A 21,327-nucleotide genomic window follows, 5' to 3' on the forward strand; every position below is an offset into this window, starting at 1 on the left:
CACATTAAAAAAAAGAGAAAGCTAAAATATAAAGCCACATTCCTAAATCAATAAATCAAAATATGAGTAAATTTCTTGTCAAACAACTATTTTATTTTTCTTTACATCTGTTGGATGAGTTTAACGTCTGACAAATAACTGCACCATGATGAAAATCCTCATAAATCATGATCTGAGTCTTAAAACAGTGGGACATTACACCATAAATATTAAACAAAGAAAAGTTCAACAGAGTGAATTTTGCAGCATAAACTTTATTTCATTTGTAGATAGCAGAGAAAAAATCTTTATGCATTAATACTTATGCAGACGCACTGGTCTGGCAACTAAATATTAGTCACATGTGACATCATTTCACAGAGAAATAATTCCATATCAAGGGGAAAAGGAGACGATGGTTGCTGACAGCATGAGTCAGTACATATACACTGATATGGCACCTGAACTTCATATAAAAATAGAAATCTCAACATATAGGAAAATACACATCCAATCATCAATTATAAAACAAACAGTACCGAGCAGCAGGAAGCATTTTAGATATCAGAAAAGTCTTGTAGCGATTATTGCTTTTCAAATGTGATTTATTTTGTTCTACAACTTTATTTAAAAACCTTTGCACAAGGAAATTTGAGTAAAACCAGTATCCAAAACCTGTTTTTCTTAAACTGACATTTTGGCCACTCTTAGAAATCTGCACCTTCACTGCTAGATGTCACTAAATCCCACACATCGAACTTTTAAACCATCCAAGTACAAGATGTTTTCTTCATGTTCTCCCCAAACCACTGAGTTTGTGTCCATTTGTGTCTCAATGTGTAAACTAATCTTTTAGAGGGGGAAATGGTCGGAGTGACAGAATAAGAAAATGGCTCAAGCAGCAAAAGCAAAAGCATCTGCAAGCAGCAAATGAATGTTTCCTTTTATTTATTAATTAATTCATTATTTGTATTAACATTTCTTGTTTAATCCTTTTGCAAAGCAATAAGAAAAGTGCAACGGAAATGAAATAAAGATTATTATTATCATTATGAATAAAACTGGATGAATTTAATCATTTATATCTTTAACTTTTAAGCTTTCGAGGAGAATACATCATAACAACGTCCCGACCACAGCTCTGTGTGGAGGCAACACTAGTGCATATTCACTGATATGGCATTAGCTTCTATGAGAAACACAGCCTGAACTAAGAAAAGGCTTTTCCAGTACTGACATATCAAGTGGCAGCAGAACAACCAACAGCAACAATCTGATTTCTACGTCCACATGAAAACCTTTGCAAATGGTCAAACTGGCTGAACTTTGTAAAACAAGCTTTGGACAGACAGGCACTAGTACCCACTAATGCAATGTAACAGGTGGCAGCATACACACTGATATGGCAGCTCACCCTCCGTAAACAACATGGCAGCGATGCCTGATTGACACCGGCTGAAAGAACTATTTAAATCCAAAGGCAGCTCCAACATGCCTCCCATCTCGTAGATTAAAATATCACACAATCGGGTCGAGGTTCTGCTATTTCACGATTTAAAAACACATTCAGGGATAGAAGGAGAGAGGGAGAGTGCCTCCTGAAAAGCACAAGGGGCTGAGATATACTGTGGTGGGTGAGGAAGAGAGAGATGAAGAGAAAAAGAGGAAGAATAAAAAGAGGAAGGGATTAGAGGCAGAGTGTCATTCTGTGTGTTTATATCTAGAGGTGGGTCATGAGGAGGCTGAGCAGGGTCATCAGCAGCAGCCACATGGACGACATCACTGTGAGAGGAGGAGAAATTGGGAAATATTAATAATATTGTAAACAATTCGAGAGATTGTGGTTATTTTGTGCAATGAAATTCGTATCAGTTTCCCTAAACTACATCTGAAGTTGTTTTCAAACATAAAACTTGGCTGGTCGGAAAAACTCATTACATAGTTCAGTGTCTGAAAGCAGCATTATTCTTTATTCCTGTATTCCTTCATCCTTCTGTCCATTTATCTTCCATCCATCCACAAGACTACATGTCTCATATGCAACGGAATGAGAATTTTTCATCTCCCCTCTTAGGACGCTTATTGCTCATCAATATTTGGTAAATTATATCATCTGTGATATCTTAGACAGTCCTGCCTGGATTTTCATTAAGAAGGAGCATGCCACCTTTTTAATACCAGGTCTTATTGCAGTAGAGACCGAGATCTTTATTCACTTGTCAAAACAAAGTGACAAACAGGAAATTTTATTTATCTATTGATTGCATCTGCACTTTGTCAGAAGATGAGAAATGTGATCTTTATTTACCTGCACCTGATGAATTACACTCCATCATAACCAGTGAGTCCATGTAGGCCTGTCCCAGCCACTCCTGGTAGGTCTTCCTGTCACCGACACCCATGAGGCGAACAGTGGAGTCTTTGAAGATGAGATCTGTGCCTTTATAGGCCTGCGAGTCAAACATCCTGAAACTATCACCTGTGTCTGTGCTGTAAAATGTCTACAGAGAAAGAGAGAGAGAGAGAGAGAGAGGGAGACAAAGACAGATGAGAAATCACAGGAGCTGACCAACAGAATGTGTCTCCTACGAATCAGTTATGACTTCATGACCATTCATCTCACTGTCAAATTAAAATAATACATGCATTGTAAAATGAGTTGATTATTCTCCTGTTATTATTAATTTACGTACTATATATTATATTTTATTTGTATTTTTATCGTCACTTTTGTTTACCAACATGAGGTGATTGCTTTTCTCTCTCTTTTGGATTTGATTGTCTAACAGCAAAGTCTATATCACTGGCAGCCAGCTATTCATTCTTTCAATGAAAAATGATTAATAGGATTAATTTAGAGAAGAATTATTTAGAAATCCTGGAGCTTCATGACTTTATGATGATGACACAACTTTTACAAAGACTAAAGTCCTTTACTCTGAAGCGTTACGTGTCACTCCCTTCTATCCACAGAACCAACACTCCTACCTGTCCGCGGTCCAGGAGTCCATAGACGGCGTGGATGTTGGTGTCTGGCCGTACCATCACGGCGTGGGCGGGGACTCTAGCCAGGTTACAGTGTTTGTACTGCAAGACATCGGCTTTAGTGCCATGAGCACAGAGCAGCTGGAAATCTCCGGAGTGGAGGTCCGCTGCCCACGATTCTCCAGAGTTACCTGAATAAACACACAGAGGCAGGTGGTTCACTTTGTGTTCCTCATAAACCTGAGAGGAACATTTTGTATCTTGAAGTCACTTGTCTCACCATCTGTGTTTTGGAAGACGGTAGAATGCTTGACGAACGCCACGTCTCCTTTTCCGTCTGCCAGACACCTGAAAGAAGACAGACAGACACGTGTAGTTTGGGGCATGAGTTCAAATAACCAGTCCTCTACATATTGCTCTTTTGTTTTTTTTAAATAAAGATGCAGGGAATTGTACAATAAGAAAACATCCAATCGCTGAGCTTAAAATTCCTGATTCATGTCTCAAGCAACAGGTGAAAGATTGAAGTTATGATGAAATCTGGAGATTTACTTTTGGTTTCTTGGATGAATGTGAGAAAGCCGATGTTTGTTTCCCCCCAAATTCAATAAGTAAGTGTTGTGAATGTGCTGCTGGCCTCTTTCCCACTGCAACAGGAACTAGGATCATGGGCATTGTAGTATTACCAACCGTGCATCATGCAAAACTGATAAACAAAACAGATTTGCCAGCAACAAATGTGAAATAATCAGAACTGCTGGTCATAAAATAAACACATAGGATCACTTGTTATACTGGAAAGACACAAGTTTCTATGTAAACTAATATTGAGGATATCATATAATAAAAACGGGGAATTAAGAATGAGGAAACTTGAAGTGGGTCGGTGTTTTGTGATGTTCCAGTGTCGTGTACCTGAATGCACCGTTGTATCCATCATACAGGTCTTTGCCCTTCTCACACTTGTTCTGTCCTGAGGCGTCTCCCACACACGAACCACACAGGTTGCTGGGGAAACCAGGCTGATTGGCACCTGGTACACAGCTCTGTTTGAAGAAAGCTCCCACCGCTGAGCATCATGGGAGAGACGGGAAACAGAAAAGTCAAACACTAACCAAACATGTTTTACACCTGCAGTACGAGAAGTCATTTCAAAATACACCTCGAAAACATAACTGTGAAGCTTTTAACAATGAATTTACAACAGTCACTGGGTTTGTAAAGATATACAGCAAATATAAGTAGAGAGGGGCATGATGGGACTTTTTAATATTTTATACGCTTTTCTCTCGCTCCAGCTCTCACCTCTGCCACACTCGTTAACTCTCACACATCTCACTGACCTTGGGGTATCTCACAGTGCTGAGGGGCGATCAGGCCTCTCTCCATCAGCGCTGCTACGGGAATGTTCCAGCCGGCCGAGCGACCGTATCCGGTGTGACAGGAGCGAAGGCCGCGCAGGTCGTCAAGGCTACGGATGCCAAGGCTGCTCTTTTTCACCACGGCAACAGCGTAGTATATGGAGCCGTCGCTTTCCTCTGCAGAGAGAGAAAAACAACGTGTTCTAATGAGCTGTGTTTGAATCCAGGACGTGTTGCTGTGGTCTTGTTTGTGTGTCGGGGTTTTTAACCTGTGTAGCTCTCGCCAGTAGCAGGGACAAGGCCGTAGTCTTTGCCTGCTGTGTAAATGTAACCTCCATCCAGAGTGACGGCATCAGCCTCCTTGTTCTGTACGCCAAGATGAAATATAAAAAGAGTTTGAAACAGCAGAAGTGTTTTCCTCAGTCATGCTAACATGCGTGCGGATGGTTGGTCAATTGCTCTAGCGTCCAAACCAAAGACCGATTTGTAAAGATGGACGACATGACAGCTCCCATAAGTGAAGCCAAGACATCCAAAAGCTAAACGCTAAAACAAATGACACTAGCCTCACGTAAACTTTAGTGGTAATTAAACCTGCTAACAAGCTAAATCAAGATGCTGACCCTGATAAATATCATTCCTAAACATGTGAATGTGATAATAAGATTTGTGATTCTAGGTTTGGCGGTCAGTGCATCACTAAACTTATTCAAATGAGGTTTACGTGTTCATGTTAAACAACAAATATCAGCTCATATAACAAGTTTCAGATTCTTTTGGATTAGCTCTTGAATGATAACATCAGTATCTCACTCTCAACACTCTTCAGGCTCTAGATCTTTTATTTTGAAGTGGATATCACTGCAGTTGTTCTTAAGGAAAGCAGGAAACGTGTGTCACCTTGATTCTGCTCATGCAGTCTGTCACAGAGTCTCCATAGACGCACTGGATGTCTGGAGTCAGACCTTTAACTCTGAAGGCTTTGGCCATGTCAGCACACTTCTGCTGTTCGGCGCTGGTCAACACACACCACCGCAGAACATCTGGAATAATTACAGATAAATAAACGAGTGAGCAGCAAAGAAGGGAATATTTAGAAAGAAATAAATCATAGAGAATAATACATCAATATAGCTGCTGCACAAAGAAAGCAACATCTTTCTTTCTTCATCGATGACTTAATCAATAACTTCTCTAAGCCTCTATTAAATATTTACTGTGTGACGTGTGAATGCATGAATGTTGTGTGACAGTAAAGATACAGAGAATGAAATATTAATAATCTTTAAACAAACACCTTCAATTCCCTCAAATGTGGATTTGTTTCAAACTTACTGCTTCAAATGATAGATAGATAGATAGATAGATAGATAGATAGATAGATAGATAGATAGATAGATAGATAGATAGATAGATAAATAGATGGATAGATAGATAGATTCACCTTCTGGTTTACAGTCCATGGCTCTGAGAGCGTTGTTATAGTACCGGCCCATCCAACTCTTTGGGTCGTCTGACGCCACCTCCTGTAATGTGACGGTTGACTCGGAGAACAGCACCGTTCCTCCTCCGTACTCCGCAGATGAAAACATTTTGAAGTCCGACTTTTCCTAGAAACAAGAAGTAACACGCCATCATATGGACGCCCTCTTTTAGCACTAGAGAGATATGACTGAGAACGGTGGGTCGGCTGAGCGCTCCACACAGAAGCAAATTCATATCAGTAAGACTTGTCATCACTGAACTGAAACACAGTGGTGGATCGTGACAGAGCTGAACCTCCTGCTCCTGAAGTCTGATAATCACCAAATGTTTCAGCTCACAAATATTTTCTTATCTGTTTGCAGAGAGGACAGAGCGACCTCCCTGTAATCTCACCTCTCTTTCCTCTCACTGGTCGACCTTGGCCTGATTTCACTCCCACCCACTATAAAACATGCATTCATAAAACACGAGGCACTTCTTCACCTAAATCGTTCACATTGGACCTTTAAAGACAACGCTGGCTTTACGATCTCTTTCCACCACATGGATATTACCCATAATCCACAGCTTCCTGAACCAGGGGAGCTGCCTCTGTAACAAATCCACCAAACTCTGCTCAGAATTCTTCATATTTGAAAAGTTTCCTGCTAAGTTTTGTAGATAAACGTTGGTTTTTAATAACTTCTAAATCTTTGTAGCTGATCTCCAGTTCAGGTCAACTTGCTGGACCTGAGTCTGACGAGTGAAGCTGCGACTCTCAACAGACGATTAGGGTGAGGAGTGGGAATAAAAGAGGAAACATTCTCCATGTTCACAGTCAGCGAACCGACAAACACATTTTTAAGCTAATATTTAAGATTAGAAAGTTGCATATTTGCTTTAAGATTTAAAGGTTTAGATGGAACTTTTGTACCCAAGTTTCTTTTTTAGAAAATGTCCAATCACGTGACCGGCCTAATGAACGAGCAGAGGTCTAGTTTCATGGCTGGTTACTGTGACGGTGTTTGTGAGTGAAGACGTACCAGACCCTCGTTCAGCATGTTGAACACCACGGAGGGAGTGACATCACTGCCGACCACGATGCCTCGGAATGGGATGCGGACCAGATGACACGTTTTCCACTGAGAGACGGGAAGTCTGGTGCCGTCGCGACACAACAGCTCATAGTCTGCTGACTTCAGTAGTTTTGCCCATTCTGGGCCAAGACCTGGTGAGACAACAACTGATGAGTGAACAGACGCATAGAGTGTAAATAAAGATGGACGACATGATGAAGGATGACGCCAAAGTGCCTTGACCACCCCCTGGTGGCTGGCTGCAATACAGGTCATAAACCCCACCTGCTCCATGTTTAGGAATGGGACATGGGTTCTTATATCTGATGTTTGTTAGTGTTCATTTTTGTGGTAAGATTGGATTTCAACATTATTTAATTAATTTCATCATAACAAGATGTTTCTATTTCTGGTGTTTCCTCCTTCATAGATGTTACCATCAGTGTTCTCCTCCACTGTTGTGTGTTTGATGAAGGCCACCTCTCCTGCACCATCAGCGAGACATCTACAGAGGCCGAACCAAAAGAGAAGACATTGAGAATAAAGGATGCAACCAAGGAAAGGACAGAACATCGACAGTAACTTCTCTGTGTGTGAGTATGAATGTGTGTCACCTGAAAGCTCCTTCATAGCTGTAGTACATCTCCTTGGGGCTCTTGTCACATTTGAACGCTCCATTCCCGTCTCCTCTGCACAGCTGACACAGAGACTTGGGGTCACCGACCTCGTTGGCACCAGGGATGCAGCTCGCGTTGAAGAAATCTGCCACTCCTGAACACAAACAGACACACATGCCTCTCTCCAGCTGTCTGTATGTTCTGTACATGTATGTAATTGTGAGAATGAAAATCTGTCCTACCCTGTGAGAACTTGCAGCCCATCACAGACATGTATCCCTGGTCTATGAAGTATCCCAGAGGCATATTCCAGCCGGCCGTTCGGCCCTTCCCAGTGTGGCAGCTCTTCTTTCCTGCCAGGTTGTTGATGTTGATGGCTTGATTTGCTTTCTTCACCACAGCAACTGCATAGTAAGAGGCTCCGGTGCCTGAGGCGACAACAGCAGAGGCGTTCACACACGTAAACACTGGAACACTAAGTTTAACAGCAACGTGTCGTTTTCAGACCAGAAATGAGATCTAGATAAAAGTGGATGTTGAAATAAGTCGCATGCTGCTCAGAGATCATCTGTATTGACTCTCTGCATGAGCTTCCTCCTTATTCATGATAAACAAGATCGAAAAAGAGGATTATCACATATCGTCAAAAGTTTATGAATGTGTGCAGTTTTGTGCAGATTCAAATATTGTATTAATATTTTTCTGTCTGTTTGTTCTCGTTAAAACATGTCGTCTACGGAACAGTCAACTGATCGATAGCAGCTGATGAGACAAATAAATAGATTAAGTTAGAATTGGCCTCCCTCTCCTCCCTCTGAGGAAAGGAGACGGGTGAAGAGGGTCCTCTGACTCACTTCATCAACATGGCTGACGTTATTAAAGTTACTGCCGATGGTTTCTGGCACAATCATTACAAACCGCAGATCATTGCAAAAGCTAAAACTGGCTCAATAGAAAAAAGAAAAAGAAATGTCTGATCGTGTCATGTCTGTGTTTAAATCATTATTCAAATCTTACGGTCTTTCTTTACTTCACTGGCGGCCATCTTGAAGGAGGCGGTCTTTCCCAGTTGGTAGATGTCGGCCGCTGACATGGACAAAGCATCAGCTTCTTTTCTCTGCAGAGACACAGGTAAGAAATAAAAAAAACATGTGCAACAAATATTGGAGAATATTCCGTGGCCTCAGGAGGATTTAAAAACATTAAGGGATAAATCTCTGGAACATAAACAACCGCATTCCTCCTTTTAACTTTAGCCACTAGTTAAAACTGCTTTAAGAGAAAAATGTTATGGTTTTGGTGCATATCAAATATTTACAAATTATTTGCACTTGTGTTTTACTCGTTCAGCTTCTGCAGACTGTTCACAGATCAGTTTGTGTTTGTCACAAACAGCCTGTTCACTCCGTTCGCTCTGATAACTGAATCACTGATTAAGAAGTTTATTGCAACTTTGCATGCTGTCTGTGTTATCTGATGCTCAATTAATTATTCTATTCCTGACGTTAAAATTAATTTAGTGTCATTAATATTTGATATACTTATCTTCATGAATCCACAGTGCACGAGTCAGTATGATTAAACTACAGTAATCACAGATGATGAACGTGTTCAGTGAGGTTTAAAGATTCCTGTTCCTGCTTTAAAAACCCGACCTGCAGTTTCTGAACGCAGCCCTCCACTGTCAATCCGTTGACACATCTGAGGGATGGATGGATGGAGACGGCGGCGAACGCCTGAGACATGGCCTCACATTTCCTCTGCTCTGCATCTGAGATGGTGCACCAGCTGATGCTCTTCTGGCCAAACACTGAGGGACAGACACACAGAGACCGCTCGCCGCTCAGTCACAGAAATACTTCACCACGTGATTCATGAAAGAACATCTGGAGGAGTCAACCTCTGAAACCATGGACCATGATACAATGGGCGTTTGAGGACAGACAAGTAAATGACTCACCACTTGTAGTAACTGTCATTAGTCATGTCTTTGTGGTCATTGTATGTTACTTATGGTCATCTTGCATATCGTTGTGGTCGTTGTATGTGTCTTTGTGGTTGTTTTATGTGTTTCTGGGTCATTAGGGGTCACAGGGACCTGTAGGCCCATTAAGTAATCTGTCCCTCCACTGTACTTTCTGTCTTAGAATGTTACCCCCCCCCCCCCCCCCACGCTGGAAGTTTAAAAATAAATATGAGGAAGTACAAGCTGAATAACAAGATGTAAAAAAATATGTGTAGTAACTCTTTATTTTATGTTTCTCACATATTTGATTTGTTAAATACTGGATAGTTTAATATTAATATCTTCACTAATCTAAAAGAGTTTTATTATTTCAGGGAAAAAGATCAACTCAACTCAACTCAACAGAAAATAAAACACACTTTATTTCCCTCCAGTTTGGTGAAGCAGCTCTTACCTGCAGGTATAATCAGCAGCAGAGCTCCCACTGTCCTCCACGCGGCCATGGCCTTGCTCCGTCTTCCTCCGTCTGTTAAAAGGTAAAACAGCCTTCTCCTCCACTTTATATGATGCCTCCAGAGTCAAAGTCCAGCTTCTATCTTCAAGACTCAGCTTAAAGTCCTCGAGTGGAGCTGAGAGGAGGTCGTTTTTTTTAGTGATTTACAACCCAGTCACCGGTCATTCAGGAATCATGGGACTCTGAGTGTTTATGAAAGAGTGAGTACCTGGTCTGACACGTCTCTGCTGCTGCTGCTGACTGGCTGCAGGCCCGAGTCCAGACAGAGACGCCTTTTACAGTCAGGACCCCACCTCTGCTCTCTCCGCTCTCTCTCCCCTGCTCTACTACTGTGGTGTTTTCCACTGATGGTCAGAGAGGAAAAGATTCATGTCAGCGTTGGTCAGTGACTCACCCCTGCTGAGAGAAACACAGACACACAGGCTGTTTACCTGTTTTACACTCACCTCAATCTAAGAAGCTGAATTTATCTGAAACAGAAAACTGAGGTTAATAAAAGCGAAAACTGAGCTGAGCCAAAAAAATAATAACTCGACTGTTGTCATGAAACTAAGAAGGTGTAAACGAGGTAAAACCTTGCACTGCTGATTTTCTGGGTTGAATCGAGTCTCTGTACTCCGGCTGCACATGGTGGAAAAAGTCAGACCAATTACTGAGGTACCAGTGTTGAGGAGTTTTTGACGATCCTCACACATAACTCTATATGCCACTATATTTTATATATATATATATATATATATATATATAATGCATATTACACATCACTTCTGTCCATTAAGAGAATAGTGCCTGTCTAGTTCCACAGATACTCTCTTCTCTCTCTCAGTACCCAAGGTCAGGTTATAGATAAAGTATCAACCAGCAGTACATTGACTACATTGACTACAGGTCTACACTGAGGGACTTTCATATCTACCTCAGACGACCCAGACACAGAGGCACCAACTTCAGCTCTCACCAACTTCTCTCGTCCTTCACCAGTGGCAAGACGTGAGGACACAATGTGGTTTATTAATGCATATTTAGACTTAACCATCCAATAGGATGTAAACACCTGCATGTGACATAGAGAGTGACAGCAATTCGAGCCATTCATGGATGTGCTGTTTGAAGGGGAGAAACTACATGATAGATGTCTATGAAACTTGGTGGAAGGATGGAACATGAGCTAAATAAGGAAGAAGCCACTCATTTTGTATCACTTTCTTCAACGTTGAAAGATAGAGAATAAAGCCTGGGTCTTAGATGCAATACAAATAATTTGGACATTTGATGAACTGATATCAAAAAATCAGTTCATCACAATCAGTAAGAATAACAAAGTACAGTTAGGAAACTTCATACGGCTGCAAAAGGTTCTGCCAGCTGTTGCACACTTTAAACTAAAACTTACGTCATTAAATATTTCTGCATATATTTGGTGAAACACAGGAAGCTAGCCTCATCATAAAACCTGCAATTGCTCTAAGTATCCAGCCATAAACATTAAACCTACAATGGGTGGTAAGATTAATAAAGCTTAGACAATCTATAGTTGAAACATATAATCAAATGAAACAGTGTGTATACTACAGATTAACTTAAATCCTATAAAGTCCAAGTTTCACTGCAAAAAAGAAACTAGCAGCTGCTGAACATCTGAAGGCAGGGATTGATTTCAAAATGGACCTTCATCGTGGTTCACAATGTTCTCATTGCTGTTAGAAGACACTTATCAAAACATGCATCAAACTACAGCAGGTTTCCATTATGAACGTTTCCTTCTATGCTGAGAATTCTGTGTTTTGTAAAAGTTGATTTAATGAGTTGAGTGAACTCTCAGCAGCACATTCATTGAATTGGTCAATTCAAGGGTGTTTTTTTAAAAGTGGTTTACAATAAATACTTTTAACTTGAATTTACTTTTCTTTATATTTAAGGTTAATATGAAAACGTTAGTTGGTTGTATCTCAATATTTGTGTGACACAGTGCAGCTAATGCAATTTTGCAAAATTGATATTTGACATGGAGGTGACAGCCAGGTGTCTGGCTCCTGGTGTGTTTATTACTCCTCCGCTGTCACCACTGCAAATCTACCTTTCTCTAAAATATCAAAACAACGTGAATCCACAGAGAATCCTGAGTGAACAGCACTGTGTTTTATTACAACATTAGTTGAACAGTTAGTGTCTGAGTTTGATAACAGTGGTTTACTGCAGGATATTACCTGTAATTGTGTCAAAGTGTTATGATCTGAACCTTGGACTTGAGTTAGTGACACAGACAGATTAGATAAGACGTTCGCTGAAAGTAGATGAAATCTCAGGCTTTGTTAAAAGCCACAGTTTCTTCCAAGGAATTTACAAGAAGACAAAATTAAGTGTTTGAGTCCCATGCCTGACTATAATGCATTATTTTTAATTGGTTGTGAAAAATATTGTTGGTTTAGTTAATTTTGTGTCGTTGGCACAGGATATTGAAAATGGTGTTCTTCAAGGAAGTATTTTAGAGCCTCTTCTTTTGTCTTTATCGAAACATGAAGCCACTGGCCAAAGAGTTCCACTTCCCTTGAGTTCAGGTCTTCTTCTGGTCTGGTGTGACCTCATTCATACCGAACAACATCCTACTGTGATGGTCAGTGAATGATTAACTGCAGCAGCAGCAGCGAGTGAGAGTGGTGGGAAGTATGAGAGGAGAGAGAACGATAGATAGATAAAGACTAAGATGGTAAATAATTAATACAGAAGCAAACCAGGGTTTTGTGTGAAACACAGCAAGTTGTGTTCAGGCAGAGTTGATGAGGCTTGTGTGTTTATACAGGCACAACTCAGTGTACAATGAAAACCTCTGTGTCCAGGAGCCACGAGTGGGACTTCAGATTTGAAGTCGTGCATTAGAAGCTGTTTGCTGAACGTCATCCTCATCATCATGTGCAAAAGAAAAGTCAGCCAGTATTTGCTGCAGTCTGTTGCACAGTTTCAGTTTCAGGGTTTTCAGGATTATTACTGGAATATTAAGAATAAAAAAAATGTGCTTAGGCTTTAAATTATATTAATCGTTTGTGAGACGTCACCCAGTAAACAGAGGAGCGGGTTTGTTGAGATTCTGTGAGAGAGATACAGGTTAGCTTGAATGTGTAAGTTTGTATTTGCAGTTAATGCACTGGTCTTTTGACCTAAATGCAGATGTCACAGATGGGGACAATGGATAAACGGTCCTATTCTGTAGTTGGAAGAGTTGCATTGATGTGTATCATAAAAATAAACTTGTCAAGAGAAGTTTGTTCATAAGTAATAGTGAGATATCTTACTACACTCGCTATACACTCGCTATGAAAGAGCCATATTAGATATTCACAGTGTCCGAAACCTGCAGTAGAGGTGAAAGTAAAGGAAAATACATTAATATTTTACAGTTATTATATCATATTCACAATCCATTCACATTCCACAAAGCAAAAAGAAAACAAATCATATCTGGTAATTAGTGGAAGGATTTCAGTAGATGTCAATAAAGACTTTTATTTATTCATTTTTGTACCAAAATAGGCAGTTAGAGCAGGGATAAATATTATAATATGTTAGATATAGATCCATCTCTGTAATAGATTCTTTGCATCAGTGCTTTACTCTAACAGACAGTGGCATGGTCCCCTGGCTAGAAACACACAGCCGGAGTCATACAGAGAGTTTGTTCCTGTCAACTGACGAACACCACTGATCTACTCGAGTCGCACAGAGGAATACACGAGGAGAGAATTTGAGTTTAGCTGAACATTCTGTGAGGAGATATTAAAGCTTTCCAAACACGCGTGGTCAAAACTATCCAGTGTTTGGGTCTAGGAGCTACTGTGCCGACAGAACAGTCTCTCTGTGTGTCTCTGGTCTCCAGTCAGCGTGGAGGAGTCGCCGTGGGGGTTGAGGGTGGAGATGGGTCGTGGTTTGGCTGACAAGGTCCATAAGGGGGCTGTGGCACCAAAAGCATCTTGAATGTTTCACTTGACAACGCAGATTATTGTCGTTCGTTTCAGTTAAGCTGCAGTTTCGACTTCACTCTCCTTTAGCTCCGTTTTTGGTCCCCACCGACTTCTGAGGGGAAGATTCAGCTCGTTAGTTGCTAAATGCTAAACGTGTCCTCTCTTCAGGGCTTTCCAGCCAGTTTAATAAAGCAGTGGATCAGCTGAAGGACAAATGAATGCGTCAAACATCAATAAATACCAGAGAATCACTGGGACGGTATCAGACCTGTGACACTAAGATGCTTTTATGAAACCAGCCCTCGTTAGTGCAACGACAGTAAGACGGAAAGCTAAACCGATGATGCTGATGATTATGATCGTGATGATAGTGCAGAAGAAGATGATGATGATGATACACTGTTCAATGTTCAACTAATGTCACATGAGTGTGGAGAGGAAAGGAGACGAGAGGACAAGAGGAGGAAATGAAGACGTGAAAAAGAGAAGAAGAGGAGGAGGGAGGAAAGAAGGGCAGTGGAACAATGGTGGGACATACTCAAGTTTCTTTATCAGAGGATCAGTGCCCAATTTATCGAGGAGCTAAAAGTTAAAATTTGAACTTCAGTGAAAGATAAATCCAAAAATCATTCACTTGAATTTCACTTGACTAAAATATATTTAAATTTCCTTTGACATAAAGTAGCTTATACTCTGACATTAAGACAATGTAGTCTTAATGGAATTGTACAAAATATAAATTTTGTCATGATGAGCAACATGTTTACATGTTATTTGGATTTGATTTGAACATTTAATACGATTTCACACCAGTTTTTCATCTACTTATTAGGGGTACAACAAGAACACAACTAAAATCATTTGATTTCCACTTGTCAGTGTGACACTAAATTCTAATAATCATCTTTTTTTTTTTTATTGTTATGTAGAGATGTAGAGCATTGACCAGCAGCAGCCTTCGCTACCTTTAAGTTTCTTTTGATCATCAAAAGCAGTTTCCCTCATTTATATTTTTAAATCAATAATTTAAATTACAGGTTTTCGCAGAATAAATTATGAAATAGTGAAATACAAGTTTCTGGTTGAATAATATGCACCATGTCTCTAATTGGTTATTTGTGCTCGGAGTAAATGAATTATGTGTAAGCAACTATTTCACCTTTAAATAGCAGCTTTAAAATCCTGTAGATGTCACACTGACTTCTCTCTTCTCACCACTCCGCCTGTTGCTACTCTCCTCTGCTGTGGGTTCAGATGTTTTCAGTCACTCTTATTAGCTTCAGGAAGTTCGCTGCTTCCACTACCTATTATCAGTCTTTTAGGATAAATAGATAAACCAAGTCCAAGTCTTTACTTACAGGGATTTAAATTTGTGTTTTTTAAATATACACTCTTGATGTATTCTCAGAGAGTCGATAAATAAAGGCTCGGGGCTCCACATGGGTTCTTACACCATAATGAGGTCGATGTGCTCGGTTTCTTTTCGGCCCTTTAAAAACAATGGAATCAAATTTAGTTTTCTATTTAAATTCAGATTGAAAATGTATAAGAAATATTAACAAGACAGTCTTAAATGACTTCATATACAGAATATCTTCATATATATTTGTTGTTCTCTTAACCGTGATTGTACGTAAAGTTTCCTTTTGGCCCTTGATTCCAATACGTTGGGGCGCATTATAAAGTTTTCACCTCATATTTAAAGTCTGAAAGAGGAGAGGATGGAACGAGGGATGGGATATGAGAGGTAGAAAGAAAAAGACGCGACAGAGAAACTGTAAACAGGGAGTGATGCCATGAGGAAAGACGGTCCGACAGGAAGAGGAGATCAAGTTTTTCTCCCGAAAACATGCTCTTAAAGCTACAGCGTGCAAAAGTCTGCCTCTTGGTGACAATATTATCATTACAAACCCATACATTGATGCATTACCCTTCATTAATATGAAAACAACAACGACAACAACAATAAGAACAACAATAATGAAATCAAATCAGATAATGGTACATGTCGCCTTGATTGGAAACCACCTCCTTAAACATTAAGGAACTGAGCTGTAGGAAGATCCACCAATAGGCTGCTGGACAGACTTGAGCTCCTCCCTCTTCAGGAACTAGCAGTCCCAGATAGTCCCAGCCCTCGTCCCAGTTCATGTGCTCGTGTGAATGTGTGTGTGTTCGTCGTGATGAGTGCACCAGAGAAAAAGAGAGAGAGAGAGAGAGAGAGGAAGCAGGCTGATAATAGAAAATTAGAGAAGACGGAAGTATTGAAAGAGTGATGTGTGTGATGTGTTTATTCAAAGTCGCTCCTTGGTTGGAATCCAGATGTATGGACCGGACTGCTCCTCCACGATCTGCTTCACCTGCGAGTAAACTTCCTCTAGAGACGAGCCCTGGACTATTCCTGCACAGAGACAGAGACAGACAGGGACACACAGAGACACACAGAGACACTGGGTCAACCACACAGCAAACATTTGTCCAAATATATAACACACGGAAAATAAAGTATATTCAAAAACTCCATTAAATGAGATGATACCAGTAAAGGTCAATATTATCATCATTATTGTTATTATTAGAAATAGTAAAAAACTATTTAGTGACCAACACAAAGACACAGCACGAAACAAGAGAGGGAACTAGACCTGACCACCTCAACTACAGGAAAAGAGGAGAGACGAGCTGAGCGTCAGGGGTTTTATTTAGAAGATGTAAAGTTTTCTGATTCCTCTCAGAACATGAGTGGGTTCAGGTGTTTGTGGGAAAACCGCTCTGGCTCGTGAATGTGTGCTCCGGTGTGGAACTAACCGGTGAAGTATTCCGTGAACTCCTGCTCCAGTTTGACCGCTCGGTCGAACGTCTTCCTCGCCTGCTCCTCAGTGAAGCGCTTGTTCATCTCTCTGGAGACAGACGAGAGTCACAAATCACAACTGAGACGTAACGTACAGTTTCAGAATTACATTTTTACAACATCTTTTTCCAGGAATATGAACTCCCCATAACCTCATTGACCTCAGTGTAGAGTTCAGCAGGTCCCATGATGTGATGACAGAGGTGGGTTAATGAGCTCCGATAAGAACCATGTGATATGGAAAAGGTTGTTACTGACTGGACCTTATGGTGAGATTCACTGGCCTTAGTAACGTTACTCACAGGATGTTGTCGACGTTGCGTGGGCTAATGAAAATAGCGACGGGATGGAGGCCTGCCATCTGGAGACGCTTTATTGCATTCCCTGATACGTCCAGTATACAATGTTTACCCTGGTGGAGAGAGAGCATCAAACAAAGAGAGAGAGAGAGAGAGAGAAATCATTAAGTTCCTCTGTGTGTTCTGTCCTCCATCGATCCCTTCACGCTGTTTCCTCTGCCGTTTGTTTTATTCCTCCTCTCCTCCACCGTGTCACGTCTCTCGGCGTCTCACCTTGTCGGCGACCTCTCGGACAGACTGTATGCTGGTTCCATACAGATGGTTGTTGTACTGTCCGGCCTCGATGAATTTATGCTCCTGGATCTCTTGCTCCATGAGCTCTCTGGAGGACATGAAGTGGTAATCTCTGCCGTCCACCTCGTAGTCTCGCCGCGGCCGCGTCGTGTCTGAGGATCAATGGTTTTACACAGTGTTAAAAAATAGATCAGGTCCTTGTGTTAAAGAAAACTGTAACAACAGGTTTGTTCCCTGATGTCCGGAGAACATGATTTGCAGCCTGAAGCGTCTGTGTAGCATCACATTTCTTCATTTATGTTGTTACACATTTGACCTTTATCAACAAATTGCAGCAATTACATATTACACCAGGCCATATCACGGTTTCGATAATATTTTTTTTTATTATTCGGACCAACTTTCAGGTTTTAAACTTTACAGGAAATGAAATACAACTGTATATTCATTTCGATTCATTTTAATCTTTGACTTGAAATTTCAATTCACACTCGTCTCGACCCCGTGAGGGAGCAAACCGCTGTGTTTTCAGTTTTGCTTCAAGCTACACATCAATTTCAAGTGAGTTCGTAAAAAAGTGCTGAGATGTATAACACATAAACATCACAGGAGTCTGAGGCGTCAGCATCTGTTACGGCATCATAAACATGATTTTACAGTTTTCATAATGTGAGTGAAGGTCAACATAGGTAACCTATACTGTACGTTTCTGTACGTTTCAGAGGTCAGTTCTTATACGAGACTCACGTGGGACACATGAGCCAAACTTATCAGGGAACTCAGAGATGAGGTCATCGTTGATCCGATCTTTCATCGGTCCGAGCACGATGACTGGCCGCGTGTAATTAACTGAAAAAGAGAAACAGAACCACATCGATAAACAGGAAGACACAAATTAGGATGATTTAAGTGATGACAACACAACAGCATCCACTTTTCTCCTTTTAATTATATTCAAGTATCTTTGAAGCTATTCATTATTTTTAAGAATCAATATTAGGTGAAATAATTGTGTGCGGCTCTTAGTGTCAAATCCACAAAGACTTGTCATCCACCGCTGCAGCTCTACAGAGTCTTTAAGTGACTGCTCTGGTTTTACAGCTCAACGGCTCAATGTCAGTAAACAAGTATTCAAAGTTTACCAATAAGAGCCGGATATTTTCCTCAGGAGCTGAACAGAGAGTAAATACTGGACTTACAACATGTCTGCTTGATGTATAAACAGACATGTGGCTGCTCACATGTGAAACACAACAACTCTGCATGTCAGTGATGTGTGCAGCTTTTTTCTGCTGTCGCCAAGTGGCCAAGAAAAGCCATTGACTTTTGGTATATATTCTATATAATCATTTTTACACATTAATACAGGACGATATATTTGTAATTTATATCCTATTTATTACAATGAGCATTTATAGAGTTTCACTTTGCAAATGAAGAAGGGTGTTTTTATCAACGTCCATGATTGAAAAACATAAAGTGAATCAAAATAAAATGAGAGGGTGAAGCTCTGACCTTCCTGCTGCATGACAGGTTGGTAGGTGAGTAAAGTCTCCTCCTGACCGGCTGATTGGACAAACAGAAATGACACGTTTAGAGGAGCAGAGGAGGAAAATCATCAAAACACAACCTCATCCTTTTCCATTTTTCACTTTTGGCTTCATCAACAGCTCTGAAACATCAGGCTGGAGAAGCAGAGGAAGGTGACACTCACACACACGCACTCACACACACTCACACACACGCACATACACGTCACACACGTGCACACACACCCACACATGCACATAAAAACACTATAAGCACAACACACAAATACATGTATTTGTGTTAATGTATGCATGACAATCCCACAAGGACACACAGAGACAAACACACCACAAACAAAAAACAAAAAAATAAGAAGAGAGAGAGACAGACAGAGACAGAGAGAGAGACAGAGACAGAGACAGAGACATAGACGAGGGTCTAGACTTACAGGAACTACTCTCACTATCGCTGGTGCCAGAGGTTACCAGCTCTGGAAGGACAAGACAGGTCAGAGTCAGCAACACAAACACACACATAGAAGCACATACACACAAGCACACGCCAATCACACATAAAAACACACACAGACTTCCATCCTTAACACACACTTTATCTTGCATTGTTCGGTCAGTATGCAGGACATGTCATAAAGTAGAATACGTGTATGTAAATGATGACAGCACAACTAAGTACAGCTTCTAAAATGTAAATGTAAAAGGTGCACTCTGGGTATTGTACTTCCATAAATTTGCAGGACTAGGGATAAACAGGTGAAACTGATAGATCTATGGATTTCATCTCCATCAATTACATTTGAAGCATGTGTGTATTGTTCTTTTTACTTTTGCAAAGTTTGGAAGCAGATATCCAATTAAATTAAACAACCACACATCACCCGATGTCCGAATGATGAAGTGATTAAACAAATATCCTCTAAAACAACCCGACCTCCCTCGACATCATGTTCCTTGAAGAAGGAGGTAAAGAGAACTGCACAGTGGTGTAAAATACCGTACTGACCAGCAGGTGTCGCTGATGGAAAGACTACCTACCTTTATCATCCTGATCCTGCAGAGGAAGAGAGAGACAGAGAGACAAAGAGAGAGAGACAGAATTAATTATCACGCCCAAGATAATAAAAACAGAAGACTTGGTTTTAGGGTCAGAATTAGTTTTAGGTCAGGTTAAGGGTTAGGCTTTTAGTTTGGATGGTTAGGGTTTGGGTAAGGGGCTGGGGAATTCATAATGCCAATGACTGTCCTCACTAAGATAGAAGTACAAACGTGTGTGTGTTTGTGTGTGTGTGTGTGTGTGTGTGTGATATTTTTTAATTATCTCCTCTTCATCATGCTGAGCTGCTGATTCACATAGTGCGAGGAAAACACAGCGAGCTGACAACACAGTGATATCAATAGCTGGTGTTAGACTCGTGTGTCGGCTGCCGTCATCACGATGTGTGAGTGAGATTAAAGTCACGTCGTCGCCTCGCATGCAAGCTCAGGGAGGAACTTTCCAGATCAAAGAAACAACTTACTGTGTTTTATTTAAGCCTTAATTACTGTTGGTGCTTTCTTAGTTTGACCGGATTGAAGACGACATCACACAGTCAGGGGATGTTGTCTGTGGTTTGCCAAATATTCAGCAGGTTCTCCGACACGACGGAGACGCTGCTCATCCAGAGTTTTTGTGCTCTCAGGCTAAAATGTCTGGTTTTCAACACCAGCAGTGAACGATACCGGTTTGTAAGTTTTGGTCCAGACCTTTGGACTTTTCAGTTTATTCTGAAGCAAAACAAATCTTCTCCTCACGATATAATGTTTAAACAACAAGGAGCCTCATGTTGCTGGTAGTAACACACACTCGAGTACAGACCAATCAAAGCCAAGTATAGATAAACGCAGCCCACGGTGATGATGACAGGACGATCTTATGTCATGTAAAAGTCTGAAGTGCGCTCCCTTCATTACAATGTGAAATTAAAACTGGATCAAATGAAAACGATGTAATAAAGACATGAACTACAGTTTGGACCTCGTGGACCATGGTCCAGACATTCAGGTGTCTTTATTTACTGTCTTAATAAAAAAAAAGATCTGAGAAGTCTCTACTCACCGATCTGTCCTGAGACCTCGACACTCTGACCGTCTTTAACCTCGACCGCTCCTTCTTCTCCGCCCTGTGGGACAGAGAGAAAGAGCATTTAGAGAAACGCTGAGGGACGAAGACGGGACGAGAAAGCAGCGAGAGGAAAGAGGAAGGAGACAGAAGGTAATGGTGTTTAGTGACAGCTATGAGAAACATTAGTGATCAAGCATGTGAACTTCCTGTAACACTGAGACTTTTCATTTCATTCAGTGCTGTTTATACTGTGAGACTCTGCCCACACAACAGTAACTGTTCACACAGAGACTGTGCTGAGGTTGAACTCTGTTTGT

General features: G+C 40.8%; 2 protein-coding genes across 15 annotated transcripts in view; both read right to left on the reverse strand.

Moving 5' to 3' along the window:
* Positions 1-234: 234 nt before the first annotated feature.
* Positions 235-10,944, reverse strand: meltf (melanotransferrin). Its single transcript, XM_069521554.1, has 19 exons — positions 10,879-10,944; positions 10,538-10,583; positions 10,409-10,432; positions 9,903-10,306; positions 9,138-9,292; positions 8,500-8,599; positions 7,725-7,910; positions 7,480-7,636; positions 7,303-7,370; positions 6,833-7,017; positions 5,770-5,935; positions 5,226-5,368; positions 4,595-4,691; positions 4,308-4,502; positions 3,880-4,033; positions 3,245-3,312; positions 2,968-3,155; positions 2,288-2,480; positions 235-1,761 (listed from the first exon to the last, which is right to left on the reverse strand). The coding sequence occupies exons 4-19, from the start codon at positions 9,949-9,951 to the stop codon at positions 1,700-1,702; spliced, it is 2,166 nt and encodes a 721-aa protein (XP_069377655.1). The 5' UTR covers positions 9,952-10,306; positions 10,409-10,432; positions 10,538-10,583; positions 10,879-10,944; the 3' UTR covers positions 235-1,699.
* A 2,493-nt stretch (positions 10,945-13,437) lies between these two features.
* Positions 13,438-21,327, reverse strand: part of LOC109636679 (discs large homolog 1-like protein) — an 87,599-nt gene continuing 79,709 nt past the window's right edge. For 13 of the 14 annotated variants that reach the window (XM_069521558.1, XM_069521557.1, XM_069521560.1 and 10 more), the window contains 8 exons: positions 21,005-21,068; positions 19,945-19,960; positions 18,878-18,928; positions 18,110-18,211; positions 17,342-17,514; positions 17,072-17,181; positions 16,727-16,818; positions 13,438-16,319 (listed from right to left, as the gene is read on the reverse strand). In XM_069521558.1, coding sequence (XP_069377659.1) covers positions 16,213-16,319; positions 16,727-16,818; positions 17,072-17,181; positions 17,342-17,514; positions 18,110-18,211; positions 18,878-18,928; positions 19,945-19,960; positions 21,005-21,068 — 715 coding nt within the window. In that variant the 3' untranslated portion in view covers positions 13,438-16,212. Of the gene's footprint in view, positions 16,320-16,726; positions 16,819-17,071; positions 17,182-17,341; positions 17,515-18,109; positions 18,212-18,877; positions 18,929-19,340; positions 19,383-19,944; positions 19,961-21,004; positions 21,069-21,327 lie in introns of all 14 variants that reach the window. The other variant, XM_069521571.1, reaches the window with a different exon arrangement.

Source organism: Paralichthys olivaceus, chromosome 3 (assembly GCF_024713975.1).
Source record: "Paralichthys olivaceus isolate ysfri-2021 chromosome 3, ASM2471397v2, whole genome shotgun sequence".
NCBI classification, from domain to species: domain Eukaryota; kingdom Metazoa; phylum Chordata; class Actinopteri; order Pleuronectiformes; family Paralichthyidae; genus Paralichthys; species Paralichthys olivaceus.

What these genes read in the sequence shown, in the direction of transcription:
- meltf (XM_069521554.1), bottom strand. Translation starts at nt 9,951, where the DNA reads ATGGCCGCGTGGAGGACAGTGGGAGCTCTGCTGCTGATTATACCTGCA. An exon ending in AGCTATGAAGGAGCTTTCAG is followed by an intron (nt 7,371 to 7,479) that starts GTGACACACATT and finishes CGGCCTCTGTAG; the next exon opens with ATGTCTCGCTGATGGTGCAG. An exon ending in TACTGGCGAGAGCTACACAG is followed by an intron (nt 4,503 to 4,594) that starts GTTAAAAACCCC and finishes CTCTCTCTGCAG; the next exon opens with AGGAAAGCGACGGCTCCATA.